Source organism: Pundamilia nyererei, unplaced genomic scaffold, assembly GCF_000239375.1.
Source record: "Pundamilia nyererei isolate P.nyererei 1_Seehausen unplaced genomic scaffold, PunNye1.0 scaffold00104, whole genome shotgun sequence".
NCBI lineage: Eukaryota > Metazoa > Chordata > Actinopteri > Cichliformes > Cichlidae > Pundamilia > Pundamilia nyererei.
In genome coordinates, this window is record NW_005187505.1 from 534,034 (window position 1) to 553,747 (window position 19,714).

A 19,714-nucleotide genomic window follows, 5' to 3' on the forward strand; every position below is an offset into this window, starting at 1 on the left:
GCTACAATGTAGCTTGCCATCGCCAGTGTGTGAATGTGTGTGTGAATGGGTGGATGACTGGATATGTAAAGCGCTTTGGGGTCCTTAGGGACTAGTAAAAGCGCTATATAAATACAGGCCATTTGTAGGAGCACCATTCTGACCAATTGCATGTGTCCATCTAGGATTTCATCATGGACCACAAACCTTCATGTCGATCACTGGTGATTACGACTCCATCCAATTTGTCCCACCACCAGCCCTGTTTGCTCACCTTTCAAGGTGAAGGGTCACATTTCTGACACACTGGAAGAGGTTGGAGGTTTGCCCAAGTCAACCTCCATAGAATCTCATGTTAAAATCTCAGATTTTGCAGCGTTAAAAAGCATGTTCAAAGACTGGTGCAAAATCATGTTGCACCAACCAAAATGCAGCCAAACGCAATGACTGAGATCACGGTGGCTACAACTTTTATACCGTCTCCAGGTTTGACATGCAGTCAGTATGAGACTTCAATACAACAGATGTCCAAGGAGCTGACCTTCAAGTGCATAACCTCAAAATTTAAAACATGAAATAAATAAGCACAGTCTGAACTTTTTAATCACCTAAATTTCTGGGTAACACTAGAGATTCAGGATCTCAACATGGATGAAGGGTCTATAGATAGTTCTTTTTCCTCAGGCACCCAGCATATTCTCTTGGTTTATTTTTGTCATACTGAATTAAACTTTACTTTTAAATCCCTCAGCCCGTCCTTGTCAATCACACAGATTATGAAGGACAAGCAGATATGAGGTCTGTCAGCAGTGACCTTGTTGTGTTGTCATTGGTGAATAAGACTGCATCTTCTTTTAGAGTCTATATTATGACTTGAAAGTAGAAGTGCTGGGCAGCAAGGACAAGGCCTGAAAGCTTAAGGGACAAGCTTCTCAGGTTATGATGCCATCTTGACAAAGTACCACATCACATCCAAAGTCACTCGGGGGTCACTTTAAAAACAGAGCTGGGTGACGCTCAAGGCATACAGCTCAGCAGCAGAGGTTTACTGTTGTCTGCAGCTAATGCTGCAGCACTCCGGCCTTATTTCATGTCTCCTTTTCTTCACACTGAGGGCATTTTTTGTATTATTCCTCAAAAGCCACTCTCCACAGGAAATCCACGCCGTTTGTCTGAGGAAGCTTGTTTTAAGCCACAGCTCTGCAGTCCTTCTGCCTCCGGCCTTTCCCCACACAACCCTTCCATTACTGGGTCAGCTAAATGCAGCTGGAGACGCAGGCAAAAATCGAGCTGCACAGCTGCACACTGGCTAAAGCCATTATAGCCGGACAAAAGCTGGCAGCGGGAGGAGGGGAGTGAGTGTGGGAAAAATAGAAAGAGCAAAATGATGCAAAATGCAGCCAATAATTAAAGCAGCATTAGTCAGTGCCAAGCAGCACAAAGGAACAGTCAGGCCCTTTCACTATCGCACAGTGATGGCAGTGACAAAAAGAAACCTGAAAAGCTCTGTTAAGTATACAACCACTACTGGCTGCAGTTTCACAGTGCTGTGCCAACATGGGACTCCAGGAGATGCACCTTTATCCACCATCCAAAAGAACCACAAATGTCAATACATCCTGCATTTAGAGACAGAGGAATCACCATCAAAGGCTTGAATCAACAGAAGCAATAGTGGTCATCCCAGCTCCTAACCCACAAGTCCACATTTCTAAATTTGGTTTTGTTAGGCTCACCGTGCTGTTTAAGGCAGTTTCTGGTTCTTGTCTCAATGACAATCGGAAGAGAGGAAATGAGTCTCTTTTCCCTGTCCCAGAGAGACTAGATGAGGGTGGGGTAATGACCTGACCACAAGATTAAATAAAATACATTAGCTGCTAAAAGTAACACTTGAGAAAAGCATGTTAATAGTGACTACTGGGCAAGCCCTTGAGTCTTTTAGTTACTGCTATTATGCCTGCAATTTACAGTGATAAGTGAAGTAAGCTAAATTTACAAGCCTCAGATAAAAATCTCACTAATATTACAAGCTTATAATCATACTTTATACATGCTATTGGAAAAACATATGTAGCAGAAAAATGTAGAATGAGGAGAGATCTATTGTAATAGTCAAGCTAAAGTACTAAGTGGACTTGAATAGGTTTGAGCTTAAAAGTTAACTAAAGCTAATGGATTAGCATTACTCACTTGTAAAATGTATAGCTCATAGTTTTAAGTTATGATCCAATAGTATAGATAAACAGAACTGTCAATAAACATAAGAGTTTAATTACAGCAACTAGTTAAAATTATAATAAAAACTGTATAAAACATGAGTAACAGTTAAATTGTTAGGCATAAATACAGCTAATAGTTAGCCAAGCATATGCTATGGCAAGGAGCTAATAGTGACGCTATTAAATACAAATACAGGCTATTAGCGCCTTGCTAATAGCATTACCATTAACTCCTTTATACAACATTAGCTAAGACTGACATAGCTGTAACTGTGAAATTGTTTGTTACATTGCATAATATAGACATTGATGGATCTCGTTAAAAGAAGAGGAAACTACACAGTAATAAAACATCACCCAAATAATATGTTTGTTCTTTTCGTAATAAAATGTGGTTCTGATGTTTTCTTGAGATACTACATAAGATAAATAAAAGTGTAAATAACCATCAATATAGAGGGCACAGAAATCAATAATAATATCCTTAAGAAAGAAATCATAAATAAAGATCAGAATATTTCATTGTTACAGTATTTTGTCTGGCTGCTTAACTTACATATGGCTAATCGAGTGTCAAGTTCTTCAAGACAGAGCTACTAGCATTAGCCATTTGAGTATGACTACAGCATAAAGGACATGGTGCCTACATGATGAATACGAGTGTGCTCCAGCAGTGGCTTAATGTATGTTACATCAGATAAACCCACTATAAATGTGACAAGTTATACACTACAGTATTAAAGACTTTTTCAGCATACTGCAGCTCAACTCCCCCGCTCTGGTGTATGAGGCAGTAACTTTGTCCCTTACACAAGCCCACATAATTGCGCAGCACTTTTTAAAAGGGCCCTTATCCAAGACTGCATTATCGCATAAAAACGGCAGGTCTTCTCTCCCACTCCATTTTTTTTCCTAAGGCAGCTAAATGCTAATCTAATTAGAATTAATTATATTGGCCGTGGGCTTCAAGGATTTAAGCAGCACCTCTTTAATTCAACCTTTTCACTAAACTATGAGCAAGTGTCAACACAAAGGTCAGCGCTCTCCGTTAGATATCTGGCCGTGGGAGCGCTGGTGTGTGAGCTAATGTTTCTGTGTGCACGTGTATACGCTTGCGTCAGTGCGTTGTCGACATTGTATGCGATGGCAGAGGGATTCTGTAATTACACCAGCTGTCTCTGAGTGACAGAGCCTCCGTGAGCTGTGGTGTCCGTTTACGCCTGGCTTAGACCCAGGCTGCCAATCGCACCCGCAGTGCAGCTCTCAGGCCAAGAGGTCAGGAACTTGTATTGTGTGTTCAACATGGTATGAAACCCGTGCACCACTTTCAAGTAATAAACACTGTCCTCCAATTATTGGCTGGAATCAGCAGAGTTTGATGACAACTTTTCATTTTCTGTAATCTGTGTATGATTTCAACTCTTACCGACTCTTGGGAACAAACTGCCCTCCAGCTTTTCTTGAGGACAGTTGCAGTGGTGTGTGTGAAGCATATGCAAGTTATACCTGTGTACCAAACCAAATTTAACTAATTAAAAATAATAATAAATAATTCTGTAAGACTAAACCTGGCATCAGAAAATAGTTACACTAAGAAATAAATCAAAGCAATGCATTGGAAGAAAGAAAAATGACCCACACAACTTGTATCCTTAAATATATAGTTAAAACAAAACTTGCAACACAGTGAGTTTACATCAGATGGCTCAGTCATCCACACCTTTTTAAACAGCTTCCCTCAAGGCTGAAAAAAAAAGCAAGCCGCCAAAAACCTCAAAAGGCAAAAGGTCAATTGAAATCAAACTTCCAAGAGGGAAAAAAGTAAAAGGGAAGAAAAAAAAAAGTGTCATTGTATGTTTATTCTGAAATAGCATCGCTGGATTAAAGTGGAAAAGGTGACAAGGAAAAACTACTGGAGTTTCATGGAAGCCACAATTACTCTGATTCCTAGAAACTCAGCTTTCATGCACTGAGAGGAAACCGATCACCTGTCCCATTGTCTGAGGGCCAAGGGCGAGAACAGACCTCTCCCTGAACCATCAACACCAACTCACTCACTATAATACCAAAACTGCAATGTTATACTTTGAAATTAAAATTAGAATAATTGTTTATCATGCTGATTTTTCCCTTAATGCAAATACAGGGATGTAAATGGAGAGCACAGAGCCATAAATCACTGATTCCCAACCAGGGATCAGTCTTCAATCCGTCAACCAGACCAGCTGAAAACTGGGTTATTATCAAACCAGGGAAGACAAAACAGTGCCTTTGTACCCCTTTGTCTTGACGTCTTGAATGCAAGTTCAAGACATTTTTATTCACCTTCCTGGTCCTCCAACTCTAATCAGTTGTCACTCCTCTTTTGTTGAATTTAAATTCAGACTTTGCATCAAGAATTTGATTCAGTTCCTCCATTGTGCCATCATGCATTTTAGCGGTAGGGCAAAAAGCACGATCCATCACTTGAGTGTACAAAAATTTCAATTTACTTCTCACTACATCATGTTCATTATGTAATGAGTGATTTAGGACACAGCCATACATTTCTTTGATTTCACTGAGCAAGCTGCTGGCAGTACGAGTATCCAGTTCTTTCAGCTAATGTAAAAAACACCCATGCAAACTCAGGCTGCAGAGAGCCTGCCAGTGTTTTATGATCTATTTGAGGGAGCCATTAGCAAAAATGGCTGACCAAAGTCTCACTTTCCATAGCCAGTCAAGCTTAAATACAGTATCTAGACATGTTGTGATGATGGGTGAGGCGGTCTCAAAAACCTAATTGCATAAACAGACCAGTGGCACAGGCCATAGCCGCTCTGTTGCTTATCCCGCAGGCTTGTTATTTCTAATGTGGAAAGAGGCTTGCAGGATTTAAAGCTGCCATCAGTTATCCATGCAAAAGGTTGGTGGCTCAGTCAGAGATTGGTCCAACCCAAATGCTTTCACCAAGTTCTTTTAGATTTTTGCCAAATTTGGTCTACTGCCTGACAACACGCCTCCTACTGTAGACAGCAGTAGTGAAAAGGTTTAATATGCCAACAAAAGCCCTTGTTGCAAAATGTTTTCTTCACATCAAACAAGACCAAACAGTCCAGGAAAGTTAATGCTATACATCCACTCAATACGCGACGTCCAGATGAACAAAATCAACTTTCTGGGATTTCCTAACCTGGATGATCGAGCATGCATCAAGACATGACCAAGCCACGAGAACAATTACCCCATGGTGGATATTATTGGTCTCAAACTGAAGCTTTAATGGTGTCATGTAGTCAACAATGGCTAATGATTGGTTCATTCTTTTAACCAATGACACAAAGCTCCCTTGCATGGAAACAGGTATCTGTGACCAAGTGATTTAATGAGCTATCCAGAGCAAAGATAGATTACAGTGAACACAGAGTAATGTAGTCCTTAACACACTACAGCATCACCTTCTGTCAATGCCAGCTAGGTTTGTAATTAATGACAGAAGAGCTCTCCAAGTACCTCATCCATTTATGCATCCTTCTAAAAATCTCCACCCACCCATCCATCGTTCCTATATGCAGATTAAAGCAGATGGTTGTGAACATGAGAGGTATGAAAACCCACAGATTATTTCATCTGCTGCTGGACAGATTAGGTTACATTAATGCAACGAGATCTCTCCACTATACAGTTATAATCTTTATCTTTGGCGATTGATTTCAGAGAGGGTGTTCCTTGTGTCACAATCACTCTGATCATTCCGGCACGGTTGTAATAATATCTGAAAGGTGTGACAAATTTGATAATAGGGCACATACACACAAACACACGTAGTGTTTGGTGTCAACTTCTATGAATGGAAAGCAAATATCTTTGGGCCAGGAGAACATGGTTATTGTCACTGCTGCCGCTGGAGTGTGTGTTGATTTCAGGGAAAGAAAGCATGCAATCGGCTTTGGCCGTCTGTTGGCAGAAAGATTAGAAGAAAGGCTGCTCTCTTACTGGGACTGGAGCATGAACGTGGTCTCTGAGGGCCCACTTAGAGCTCTACCTTCCTGCCAGAATAACACGTTCCAAAAATGAAGGGGTAACTGTGGCGCACTTCAGACAGATTCTCTTCAGCTAAAAATGGGTTGGCCTTAAGATTAAATGTGCTTTATAATTCAATTTGGTCTGGAGGTAACATTCATAAAAATTCATGTTATTTACTTGTGTATCTCAAAAACCATTCTTGATTCCTAATACATCACTGATATTTTGACACGTCAATATAGCAACACAACGTCTAATGTGTTTATTCATAAACCAAACCAGAAGACTATATGAGAGAAGCACATTTTTGCCAATTTAGCTCAAAATAGAACAAGATGAGCGCTCTAGTAATGTTTGAGGTTGCTTTCACCCTTATACTGCACATCGGTTTCTCTTTGGGTGAATCAACAGTAGTCGCTCATCATGCTCATATTAAATTTGGCCTAATATCTGGTTTTCCAACAGTTTTATATCTTGATTAAGTTGATGCTCATTGCTGACACCGTCCAGTTTTGATGGGAAAAAGTTGAGATGAGAACGTAAAAAGTGCATTTTCAGGGATATTCTGACACTCATCAGCGCATTATCCAAAAGGTCGGCATAAGCCTCTGCTCTGAGAGTGCCAAGAAAATTCTGGAAAACCTGCATAAATACTTCCCATGCTGCTGATTCTGTTGGCTTCAGTTTCCTTTTTAACTCCTCTTCAAGCATCAGTTCACAGATTATAAAACCAACAAAAACACCTCAACTAGGTTTTAGCATCACTTTTTACTTAAGTGCTGAAAAACATTGCCGGATAAAATGACACCACACCATGAAGCTGATACAAATTTATTACGTCACAACCTCAAATCTCGATTCCACTGGATCAGACATTCCCGTATAAACAGAAAACAGCTAACAGGGCTGATTTAGGGCCATAATCGTGCCAACTTTTACTGCCTCCAGTACGTGTAATAGAAGGCAGCGTTTGAACCCTCGTTAAATCCTTACTTAAACAAGTCAGCGTTCCAACAGATCCATCAAGCTTTGACTTTTAAATCACATGTTGTGACCGCGTGCTTCAGGCTTTATCTGGAGATGGGTCTTTGCAATACCCAAAAACAAAATTGTAAGAAATACATTAATATTTAATCTCTTACTAAACAGATGTTACAACTCCAATTCATCTGGAACACCCCCTCAAGTCAGACAAGTGGGTGGCAGTGTATGTAAACATTAGTAAAACTTGCAACTTATACTACTGTTGTGTGACTACCTAAATGAGTCTTTTAAATAGATTTCAGAGGCGTTTTTAAGCTAAAAACAAAAAGAGCAAAAAAAACCCCAAACAAACAGAAAGCTTGCTTAGAGATGCATTAATTGATTCTTACCAAGTTGGAGTCAAATAAGTCCTGGTTGTCCCTGGTTTTCAAATTTTACTATCGGAACGGACTCGATTCAGTAGTGCTCTCACTACTGAATAAGACTTCCAAGGTAAATTGATCATCTACGCCATCCGTCCTTTTCTTTGCATTGAGTTGGAAGTTTCCCGGTCGATGTCAGTCTTGTTTATCCTCCTTCTCATACTGTATGTTCCGAATACAGTCGGGAATTCTCACAAATAATAGGCTAAAATTTCTGGATTTACTTCAGCTCTACCACCATTTTTAATAGAAACTCCTTTTTAACTGAGAGCTGTGGCTGATGTAGCCTCAGTAATCAAGGCGTATCTTAGCTTGCTGGATGAATGACAAACTACTGGATTAACAAAGCTGTTCAACTAGTCATTTCTTGATATAATGGTTTTAATGTGCTGGTAAATACATTCGCAAAGGTCAAAAATAATTTGCTAAAAGGCTTTGTTAAACACTGAGCTGTTTTCAATGTGTGTTGTTACAACGCTTAACTTCACAGCTCAGGGAGTGGCAGCCTTCGTCATCAGCTCTGCTGTAGATGGAGGATGCATGACAACAACTTTGACTAATCACTGGGTGAGTGAGATCTGTTCGATATTTAAAACTAAGGCAGTGCCGAGATAGTCGCTTTGGCAGCTAGCCATGTGTCCTTGTATAAAGGGCTGGGCATTTATCCAAAACATCCCAGATGCAGACAGCTGGGTTGGGCCACCCTGCCACAAATGGCCCTAATGGGGTCCCAGACAAACATCAGTCCAAATGAGCACCAAAGGCTTATTCCATTTACTCCCATAAAAAGACAAAATCCAGGAGTTGTACTTTATGACTTAGGGTAGTAAGTTTAAGACACTCAAGCAACCAAACAAACTGAATGCCTCAGCACAAGCAGTCTGTCAGTCCAGTCAATCAGCCAGCTGTTACATCATTCAGTGGAAAATCTTGCTAGACTTGGGAGGTGAATGAGGATGTACTGCACTTGTTTGACAGGCAATACAAACCAAGACAATGTAAGAGTTTAAGATTAAAATGAGGAAACCATTTGGGGTATAGCATTGTTGAAGTTCTATTTAACAAGTAAGCACAACAGCAACTTTAAACACTAGAAGTTCATAAAAAAAGTCTAATTTTACCATCTTCGTAGGGCACGTGGAAGATTATCATGCAACAAACTGGATGAACGGATCAATGCAATTTAGGCATTTCTTAAATACTGCAGATTTATATAATAAATTCATTTTCTCTAGATTTGCAATAGAAACAGATTAAACCTCTTTTATTAGCACTAACTGCTAAATGAATCAAGGCTAACAGCTTCAAGAAGCCCCCATCAAACAAACAGTTCAAAGCAAAAACAAAACTAAACTAAAAAAAAAAAACTGTTTAGAATGATATAAAACCAGAGCTACGGGTCTGATTGGAAGATAACATCAATAGACACCCAATGCTTTTCAAACCATGTGCACAACAATGAACAAAGGAGTCTACAAATCCTATCATAGATATTACAGTCTGATTAAAAAAACAAACAAAAAAAACAACCCCACTCAAAATGTTTAAAATGTCAACAATGACTGAAAACATTACATTATATTTTCAATATAACTCACATACTGTCGGAGCCCTTCAAAATAAAACTGAGTTTAAATCCAGAAAATGTGATTAGAACACACATCTCATGGCTTGATGCTGTGGAGGCAACGCATAAAGAAAAAGACCAAGTACCTCCCTTCTTATGAAGTTAAGCAACTCTTCAAAACCCTCACCCTGTTGGTTCGGAGGTTAGAAGCGCTTTATTCAGCCTGTTTCAAAGGAAACCCTGTCACATTAAAGGAAGTAAAGACACAGTTCCCTTTGATATCCAACCTTTCTTACATCAAGTTTCTTTGAAACCTGGAGTGTGGGAATATATTGCATGTGGTGATTGTTGTAAGCCTTTATGTTTGCTGAATTGTATTTTGAACACACACCCACTAAGATAATGTCCAACCTATTATGCAACACAGGCCAAAGACTCAAATTATGTTCAGACATTGTGCGGTGGTTTGGGTGTTTGTCTTTTCTCAGGAAGTCTTATCAGATCATGACTGACTTTGTTTTTTGGGTTGTTGTTTTTTTTAAATTCTTGCTCAATTACTCAAACGATGAATTGCTTCTTAAACAGTCACAGGTCATACATTAAAGTTAGTTAGGACATGCAGGAAACCCAAATTACATCCCTGAGGCTACAACATGCTTGTAGCCATGTGTGAAGCGGCATTCAGTGAAACTGTGAAACCCCCGCTTCACTCGTAGGATCGTGTTTCTGGAAAAGCTGTCACGCTCGCAACAATGGTTTAATGCAACTGAGAAAGTAACACTGCAACACAAACTTGAACTTTGAGCAAGTAAAGCCTCGAGTCTGAAAGAGGCAAGCCATCACCAAACATGTTCAAATAGGCCAACTGATAAAACAAGATTAAAGTGAAGACTAATCTGGTCTCGCCTACATTTATTTACACTATTTAATTGGCATCAATACACTGTGAAGAACTGCCTAATAACTACAACCAAACCAGAAGTGCTACCTAGAATCATTTTCTGGCACGTTCTACAGTTGTTTGTAATACACAACACACATCTATCTGTCCATCTACACACAAGAAATCCTGATGTGAAATCTTCTTCCATGCTCCGCTGTGACTTTGTTATGACTCTGAAGCGAGTACGAATGGGAGCTCCCGGTTTAAATCTCCCGAATTTAATTCAGACGTAACCTCAGAGTGGTCTTATGCTCAGAAATACTCCCCTGTGCCGTGGTTGGTCATTGACAACATTAATCAACACAGACAGAAAAAGCCTCTAAATCCTCCAGTGGATATCACCCTCCAGTGACAAGCGGTCATCAGAGCACCCATGTCCCTGTGGGGATCAATGTCACACCGTCGCTTCGATATTCCCCTCTGGTTAATAACAGCATGGAGGCTCACAGGAACCACAGATGGAGAGCGAGTAGCAAGGTGACATATGCTAATTTACAACATCTGTTCAAACCTTCAATTTAAAAAGAAAAAAAAAAGGGGGGGGGGGGGGAGTGGTGGTATTGCATGTTTAAACCTTTACTAGTAAAATCTGATTTTTCAACCTGATATGGTCTGAAAAATACACTGATAGAAAACACTTGAAGATGTATGGAAATCTTAATATTTTCAAGATTTTTCCCCATTTACACAATAAAAGAAACTACTGTCATACAGGAAGTTCACCTAAAATAAAATACAGAGAATTAGTAACATAAGGATTCCACCCTTTTGGTCCTACATCTCTTTTTCAGTGCGAGGCTAATCTGAGGACCAGTGTTGGGTGTAACGCGTTACTGTAATTAAATGACAGTTATCCTCACCATCCACAGCCTTAAAGCACCAAACACTGATTCAGACGTGTTCAGGTATTCCTATGACAAAGGGCAAACCAGGGACATGTCTTCTTCATTAAGCCTGTCACAGGGGTGTGCTACTTTTAGACTATTTAGTCTTTTGGCATCTTTAAAAGGAACTTTTCGGTGTTTGTTGCCAGGGATTCAGATGTTTTGATGACATTATGCAAAAAAAACAAAAAAAAAACAAAAAACTAATGCACCTGCAAAACAAAGTAATTCTCCAAAAACGGTACTTTGGTTAATAAACATGAACTTGCTTTGGAGACCATGACAAGCTGCGGAAAGGCGGTTACACTCCTGACTAGGGCTGCAACGATTCGTTGATGTCATCAACACATTGTTGACGCGTCATATTCTAAAACCACGCAAATGTGTTTATGTAAGGGGGGGCACAAGGGGGGCACAATTGCCTCTATCATCTGCCAAGACTGCAGTCAATACTAATGAAGAAGAACAGAGCGAACAGCACAACAGCTAGCTTGTTTTTTCCCCTCACATTAATATTAAGGTTTATTTTGAATGGTAAACCTCTTCAACCTAACATTAGGTAGTTAATCTATGGGTTGGACCATATATATCAGTTTAATTGGTTTTGAACATGACACCATCTGAGACATGATATACAAGCACAGGAAGCAGAGATAAGAGTTACTGAAATAATCACTGACTAATCAAAGAAAAATTGGCTGATTAGTTGAATACATAAATATTAATTTGTTGCTGCCCTACTCCTAACCTGACACACAGTACTAGGAAGCCCAGTGTGACTTGGCCCTCATTTCCCCATCATGCAGATACAAATGACCCCAACAGAGCACTTTGCTCCCAGGCTGCAGGCTTACTTTTGGTTTCTTGAGTTTCTGAAAGTAGAATGGGAGGCAGAGCCTTCAGCTTTCATGCCCTTCTCCTGTGGGCAGGATGGGACTATGGGACTGAACTGTCCGATAGTTTGTGTTTTACTCTCGTCTTGGAGCTCTTCTGTTTCTCTAACTGGTAGCAGTACATGGCCGGCACTCCCTGATGCCGTTTGCCCTATACACACACTAATGCCTACAATACTGCATTGATGTATTTTATTGTGAACTGAACTTTGACTCAATTAGTTTTTTTTCATTCATTCGCAGGCTGCGCAGTACATTGCCGAGGGCTGCTGCTGGCCTGTGAGATACAGTTTGAGATGGGTGGATTTTGGCTTCTTTTAGTGTTCCTTTGCAGCATTTATCATTTAATAGCCAAAAGCATTTTAGCTCCTCACCAGTTCTTGCACTGGCTTAGCTGGTATGACAGCATGATTCTGAACCCTACTGTGATGAAAAGGCGGCACAAATAATCAAAGGCATGCAATCTGTAGTTTTCCACATATTCAAATCATCACAAAGATGAAGCCTCTTATGTGTTTATGAAGCTGCTGCTGTTGTTGTTGTTGTTGCCATGAAATGAAGATGTCAGATGGGTCAGAGGATGTGAATGAATGCAGATAGACAGAGATAAACGGCACACCCACCAACAGGATGAGCTTTTATTTCCTGTTAGCCTTTTTAAACACTCATTTCAGGGCAGTCCCTTTTGTTCTAATTAGAATGAACTGCCACAAAGTGACAATTCTTTTTTAAAATGTATTATTTAATGCCACCAGCAAATGCTAGATTCCCTGTTTACCCCAAGGAGTCTCACAGTCTAGGTGATAGATTGGCACAAAAGGTTTCACTGTGTGGACATTTATGGCTCCGCGACCAATTAACTGACCTCTCTGAGGCTGTGTTCCCCTTTTCAGAAGACCTCTAAAGAAAGCGCAGTGAAATTGAGTTGATGCAGCTCCGTTTCCCTGAAAATTAATCATAAGAACTTTCATACATAACCAGGCAACCTTTAGCCCTCCAGCTCCCAAAGAGCAAAGTCTGTGCGATGACCAAGAGTACAGCTAACTATCCCTAACCCTAATGGTCGATCTCCCTTTGTGCTGCCTCCTGCATGCTTTACCCATGCAGCACCCGTGACAAAACCAAACTGAGCATTTTCTGTACAGTTCATCTCCTAGTTAGATGTGAGATCAGTGTCCGAGTCTGATTGCATGTGAAAGAACACCCCTTCCTTCACTTAAAGGTCTTGAGTGTTCCCCTGGAACAAATTAACCTACACACTTTAACTGGTACACTTCACAATATCCAGAGGTGAATGCATGATATGTTGCAGGTTACAATGGTTAAGCAGGATCAAATGTTCAATATGGCTCTCTCTCACCAGGCTGACTGACGACACTAACAATATAAAGAGATTTAGGGCCGTGCGGGACCCGCTTATCTGCCAAAGAGGAAGCGCAATCCCCTCACCTCAGACCACAACTTTATATCAAAGCCCTCTTAAAACTGCAGAGAAAGCAAAAGAATCATCTTCCAGCATGCAAGTAGGCTTAGTGTGCCATATACTACTACTCTGTGGTATGCACATGCACGGAGGAGGTGTTTTGGAAAGAGCAGAAGCACATCTCCGGAGCATTTAAAGATTTATTAGATACCTGAGAAAGGAGGGCAGAAAAGAAGTGCAAGTGTAAAGCAGCTGTTGAGAAAGAAGTTTGCAAGAACACATGAAGCAATCCGGAAGCTACATGAGGGACTTTCATTTTTTGTGTTACAAAATGCATCAAGATCATTTTAAAGTATGTGCTGAAAGAAAACATACATGTGATTTCAAACTGGACTGCAAATGCAGGAAGGCAGCGGGCCTTACCTTTCTGCAGTCATAAACACTGTCTAAACGCACACACACTCCTGGACACGGTGTGCACACTCAGCTAACACTTATCTGAGAGCCAAATATAGGCCATCCCTTGAAGATAATTAGAACTCATTTTGTGATCCCAATTTAGAAATCAGTGCAAGAAGCTTCTCATGTCGTCCTTTACGCCAGAAAGTTATGATAAGATACGAAATAAAACACGCTCCCATGAGGAGATGCAAGACTCAGAGAGGGGACAGCCCCCCTCAACCCAAAAATGAATGATTTTAACTGGTTTTCTCATAATGCATGAAATCAGTATTATAATCTGCTTTGCATATGATCGACGAGGACAAACAGGAGGGTGTTTATATCAGATATATCTGATTTTTTATCTCCCATCTTCAACTTTTTGTTTGACCAGTCATGGAAAGACTTGGTATTGTGTGGGGAGTGGATACTGAACAGCGAGGGAGAGGCAAGTGAGTCACATAAAAATAAGTATTAAAAGAAAGAGCTAGGCAGATGTCATGATTTAGTACCGTTTTAGCTGTTTATGTGCCTTTCTCTGACTCACACACAGTAAGCAGCCTGATGGACAGATAAAGCTCCTTTAACAAGCGCACGATGGGGAATTTATGGTTCAGAGGTGTTAGCACACGGGAAGCCTGTGGGCAGCTACTGACCATCTGCATACCTGCAGAGAGCGTCTGTTTTCAGATGGTGGCAGAGTCAAATATATGTGGTACAACTGGTCTGAGTGTGAGGTTGTAACATCTAAAGAAATAAGGGAAAGTTTAAAGCAAGTCAACTACCTTTGCTGTCAAACTACCACTGAAATTAATCAAAACTAAAGTAAAACAAGCAAATCCACTGTTCTAGAAACCTGCTGAAACTAAACTATATTCACAACAAAAGCTGAAAACCAACTTTAAAAGAGTAAATGGAAAACGTAAAATCAGAATGACTACAGCTAAAGATGGCCCACCTCTTCATTAGATTTTTCATGAAGTGCTCAAAGTGCAAAAACAGATGCACTGGAGAAATTCAGCAGCGATGTGTTTCACTGGAAATCCTGATACAGTTACCAAGAAAACAAACAAACAAACAAACAAAAAAAACTGGTTGTGAGCACTTTCAGGTAGGAACTATTTTCTTCCACCAACCAGCAGAAACTTGCATCTGGCTGACTTAACAGCTGAACTAATGTTTACCTTGGTCAGACTGAGCCTCTAGTCAATAGCTATAGGGTGACATATTTACTGGGTGTAGTTTATTAAAAAAGAAAATTGTTCCTACTTGAAACTGCAACAACAAGCTTTGCTGTTTTTTCTGACGAACTTGGTGATGAGTTCTGGAAAGAGACGCTGTTAGAGAGGTTTTCAAATACCACACACTGAGTGCCATTTAGTGTAATAATAGTTAAGAGAAGGCTGATATCAATAAAGGTTTGGGGACAAATGGTCAAATATCTTTTATATAATTATACTTTTTGTTTATTGCAGGGTGAACTGTCCCTTTAACTCTCTATGGCGATGACAGTTAAATTCACAAACTTCATGTACTCCAGCCTGAAAGCAGAAAAATCACATCTGTAAGGGAATCTGTACTCAGTTTATTTAGTTTCACGGGGCTCTGATGTGCGCTCAAGTGGCTCCAGAAAAATCGGAAAGTGATAATAATAATAAAAGAAAGCAAGGCCCTGAACACAAGCTGGTCACCACCGACTGACGCATGGTGGAGAGTGATCCCAGTCAGACCCCTGAGCAGACAGGAGGGGACTGAAGTGGGTCGTTTCCACATGGCACACCACACAAACACGTGACAATCACCGGGTCTCTTACCTGTACCCAAAGCTACCATCCACACACACACACACACACACACACACAGTTAGAAAGCAATTTAACGGAATTTACATCATCTCAAATCAATCAAACGCTCTCCACTTCAACTGCGTCAAGACACCGAGCTCCACAAGCACTTACTTCCGGTGTAAGATTTCAAAGTAAAAGTAAGTAACAGGAAAAAAAAATGGCAGGGTACCAACATTATTTGTTTTTAATCAATCAATGAATCCCAAGATTATTATAGTAAACTGAAAATAACCTAAAATTATTAAATTAACATTAAGCACACTTCTGCAAACTAAAATAACATTTTAAAAATTGAGTTTTAGTCCAAATAATATAATAATTTAAAAGCCAAAACCCAAATAACTAAAGTTAAATAAGCAAACAAAGAAAGGGACTGAAAGGCATGCCAAGGTGATGATCAAACACTCCAGAACTATAAATGTTTTTATTTAACAAGGATCTTAACATCTGACAAGCTGGAAACAGACTATTGGATATTTTTTAGTTCAGGATTCATTACTTGGCATCAAGAAGCCAAGTAACCACAAATTAATTAGATAGACAGATAGTACTGTGAGGTACTACAAAAAAGCTAAAGAAAAATAAAAATTAGACCAATAATGCGCAAAAAGTAGAGCAAATAAATCATATGTACACTATAAATCTAAGAAACTCAGGCACCAATTTCCTTTCTGCTGTACACATAGCTATATATTTGGGGATTTGAAGCTAATAACAGTATATATTTTAAAAACAAAATGTTTTTATATATATATTTTATTTATTTATTTTAAATGAGCAGTGTAACTCAAGAGTCGATCTAAACTATTTATGCCAGTGTGAAGCCACTCAAAGTGTACAAAGCCAAAACTTCAAACCATCACTTTTCAGTTTCTAATCAGCTGGTGTGGTCTGACTATATATTTTAACCTTAATAGGCAGATTTAGGCAGAAGTGTTTACCTGTAACAGATGGTATATTTGCGCCAAATCTGATCATCTTCAGTACAATGTCATAAAATGTGCAGAAAGCAACAAATAAACAATTAAAATGAAATTATTTAACAGGATCCTACATGTGGTTAGCTATAAAGCCATAGTTTTGTTTTTTTATTGTTTTAATATGAAACCCAGCATTCCCACTTCCTGTCTAATTGGCACTATCGGCTGCCGGCTTTCCGCAGATGCTCCACGCCGACTGCGGCTCCCTCTGCCCCGCTACCCGCCGCCCTGACGTTCGGAGGCGGCTACAGCTTCGTGCTAACAGTGTGCTCTCTCTTTCCCTACACAACCCCGACCTCTACACTCAAACACATCACGGTCAAAAAGCGAAAACACAGCGAAATGTAGCAGCTGGCTGTTCACACGGACCCTCTGAGCGTTTTCTGCCCCGGCGTGCTGATGCTCAGTCCCGACCCCACATCCGACAAAACGGGTATAAGATGCTCGGCCAGCGGCGTGCCACGACACACCACCGCGTCCCTAAATCATTATCAACCACTCACCGTGAAAAGGCGGTCGCTTATGAGTGAAAGGAAGAAGAAAATCGCTCCCTACCGTAGACATCGGTCGGTGCTGGTGGATGCTTCCTCTTGAAGCTGTCAAAGAGGCTGTGCGGCGCAGCAGCTGCCGTCTCTTTGCCTCCTCCCACCGGCCGCCCCTGGCTCTGGCTCGTCAGGATACCTCCAGGGTAAGAAAAGCCCGGTTCTATAAAGTCGACAGACTGCCTGCTTGTCTATCTGCAGACTAGAGCAGAGAGACAGACCGCTACACCAATATGAGCCTCTAAGTGAGCAGGGCGTGTCACACAGCCCGTGACCCTCCCCGGTCCTGCTGCGTGCTGAGCCGCTGAGCCAGCGCCACACCAAATTTCATTAAAAAAAACTGGGGAGTTAACGTAGCATGCTTGGTATGCACAAGTCATCTGTAGCTGAAAAAAGAAAGTAAGAGCTGTGTAGTGAGTTATCAGATTAAAAACTTTGATACATGACTGACACAAAAATAAAGTAGGATATTAGTAATTGTGAACGATTTGATGGATTTCATGGCTAGATTAGTACTATGGGAAATGGGGAATGTAGCTTGCAAAACACAAGAAAATGTAATAGCAAGAATACTAAAAAGACAAACCAGTTAATACTTATAATAAATATAGATGGCTCCAACTACGCAGAAGTGTAATGTTTTGTGCATACAAAATCCTCCTGAGAACCGACCTATGCATTTTTGTCCTCTGTAATGGACATTTGTTTTTGGTCTATGTCTTTTGAATTATTTGAGCCACCTTACTAAGTCCTGATGTAGTAAATACAGGACTTTTCATTGATATCTCATGTGTTTGGGTGGCCTCTTTCAGCGCCAAAGAGGAAGGAAATCACAAAATAAGTTCAATGTAAAGATTCCTTTCTCTAGGTTCCCAGGAGGATATGCGTCTTCTCCGTGCACTGAGGTGAATCATTATGTCCCCCTAAGACCCAGCAATTACATTACATCTGACATTTTTAGCCATCACAAATAAGAATGTTTTCAATTTAATTCACAACCAATCCCACACATGAAAGCTAAGAGTTTGATTTCCTGTTTTATCCTGTCAATTAATGGAACTCATGATATGTATGTATATGCTTAAAAGTGCATTAAGCTATACACATCCTGTTTTTATCAATTCAATTTCAACCTTACTGAAATCGTGTTGAAATTGTGGTTTTGTGCATGAAACATGGAAATAGGACAACCCTGCCCACAACCACCAAATGGGTGATCAGTGATCCTCTGATTACATCAAACAGAAAACAGGAAATATAATTATTTATTTATTTTTTTGTTCTTCTGGGTCTCAGCAGCCTATATGTTTATATTAACTGCAGTAGGTAGAAAATATTTTCCTACCTGATACCTGACATTTTATCACTTATGTTGAGCTCAGGTTGTTCAGCACTCTTCTCTCAGTGACTCCAAAGACAACTGAATTATATTAAAAGATCTAAGCTTCCTTGTGTGTTTTTGGTACACACTGATCTCTTATCAGGGTTTTAAAGCAGACAAGGAAATTATGGCATGTGAGCAGAGTGTCCACATCCCAGCAGACTAAATGTGGGACAAAGATACAGGACAGTAATGCTGAGAGGCATTAATCATGTGAAGGACATATTTTATTTGAACATGACCTTCCCAACTCTCGTCAAGTTTAGTTTGATGTCATTGTCTTCCTACTCTGCGCTTTTTATCCAAATAACCTTTGAAACAGATTATTTCAGTTGTTGCTTTGTCTAGACATCATTGCGAGGATTCACCCATCGACTAGTAAATCGCTACAAAATCAAAATGTGGAAAAAAAAACTTTATTAACTACAGTTGTCAGCAGAAGTTCACATATACAAATCATGGGGATGAATGTGAATTTCTTTGAACTATTATTTCTATTGTGTGTCCAGCATACACCTTTAATAACTTTAAAAAAACAAGAACTGGATGCACAAGTTTGAATTTATTTTTTGTTCCCTCTTGTTCACATAGGGTCAAAGGTATACATGCAGATTCAAATGCATACATACAATCACTTAAATCTTTTAATAAGTGGTGTTGAAGGTTCTATAATGTATTGACTCTGACTTTCTACAATGAGAAAGTCCAAGCAACTCAGTAAAGATCTAAGACAAGGAACTGTAGATTTACAGAAGCTGGGAAGGTCTGCTGGAGCTATTTCTAAAATACTGCAGATTCCAAGATCATAAGTTCAAACATTTGCATGTCAGTACAAGTTATTTGGATGCGTCACTACTTTGCCAAGGTCTGAAAGAAGACCAAACTATTACCCTGAGATGAGAGAAAGTTGGTTACGATGTAGGGAACAATGCAAGAACTAGCAAAGATCAAGCATGCCATGAGCTGGAAACTGCTGGGACACCAGCGTCACTGTCCACAGAGAATGATGTCAACACATTCCAAAACCTGTTTTGGAATGGATAAAGCAGGATAACATGAAACTTCTGGAATGACCTTCTCAAATACCCAACCTCAGCCCTAAATTTTAATCCGGAAATTTATGGACTATGCTTAAAAGTTTCAGGTGAGTGCCAGAAAACCAACTAACTGACTAAATGAACTCGTTATTTTGCCAAGAAGAGCG

At 40.0% G+C, this 19,714-nt stretch overlaps 1 protein-coding gene across 3 annotated transcripts in view; it reads right to left on the reverse strand.

The window, feature by feature from the left end:
- LOC102205266 (fatty acyl-CoA reductase 1) overlaps nt 1–17,424 on the reverse strand; it is a 57,384-nt gene extending 39,960 nt beyond the window's left edge. The window contains exon 1 of one of the 3 annotated variants that reach the window (XM_005740817.2): nt 17,143–17,423. In XM_005740817.2, coding sequence (XP_005740874.1) covers nt 17,143–17,151 — 9 coding nt within the window. In that variant the 5' untranslated portion in view covers nt 17,152–17,423. Of the gene's footprint in view, nt 1–17,090 lie in introns of all 3 variants that reach the window. The other 2 variants (XM_005740818.2, XM_013912839.1) reach the window with 2 other exon arrangements.
- Nucleotides 17,425–19,714: the final 2,290 nt, after the last annotated feature.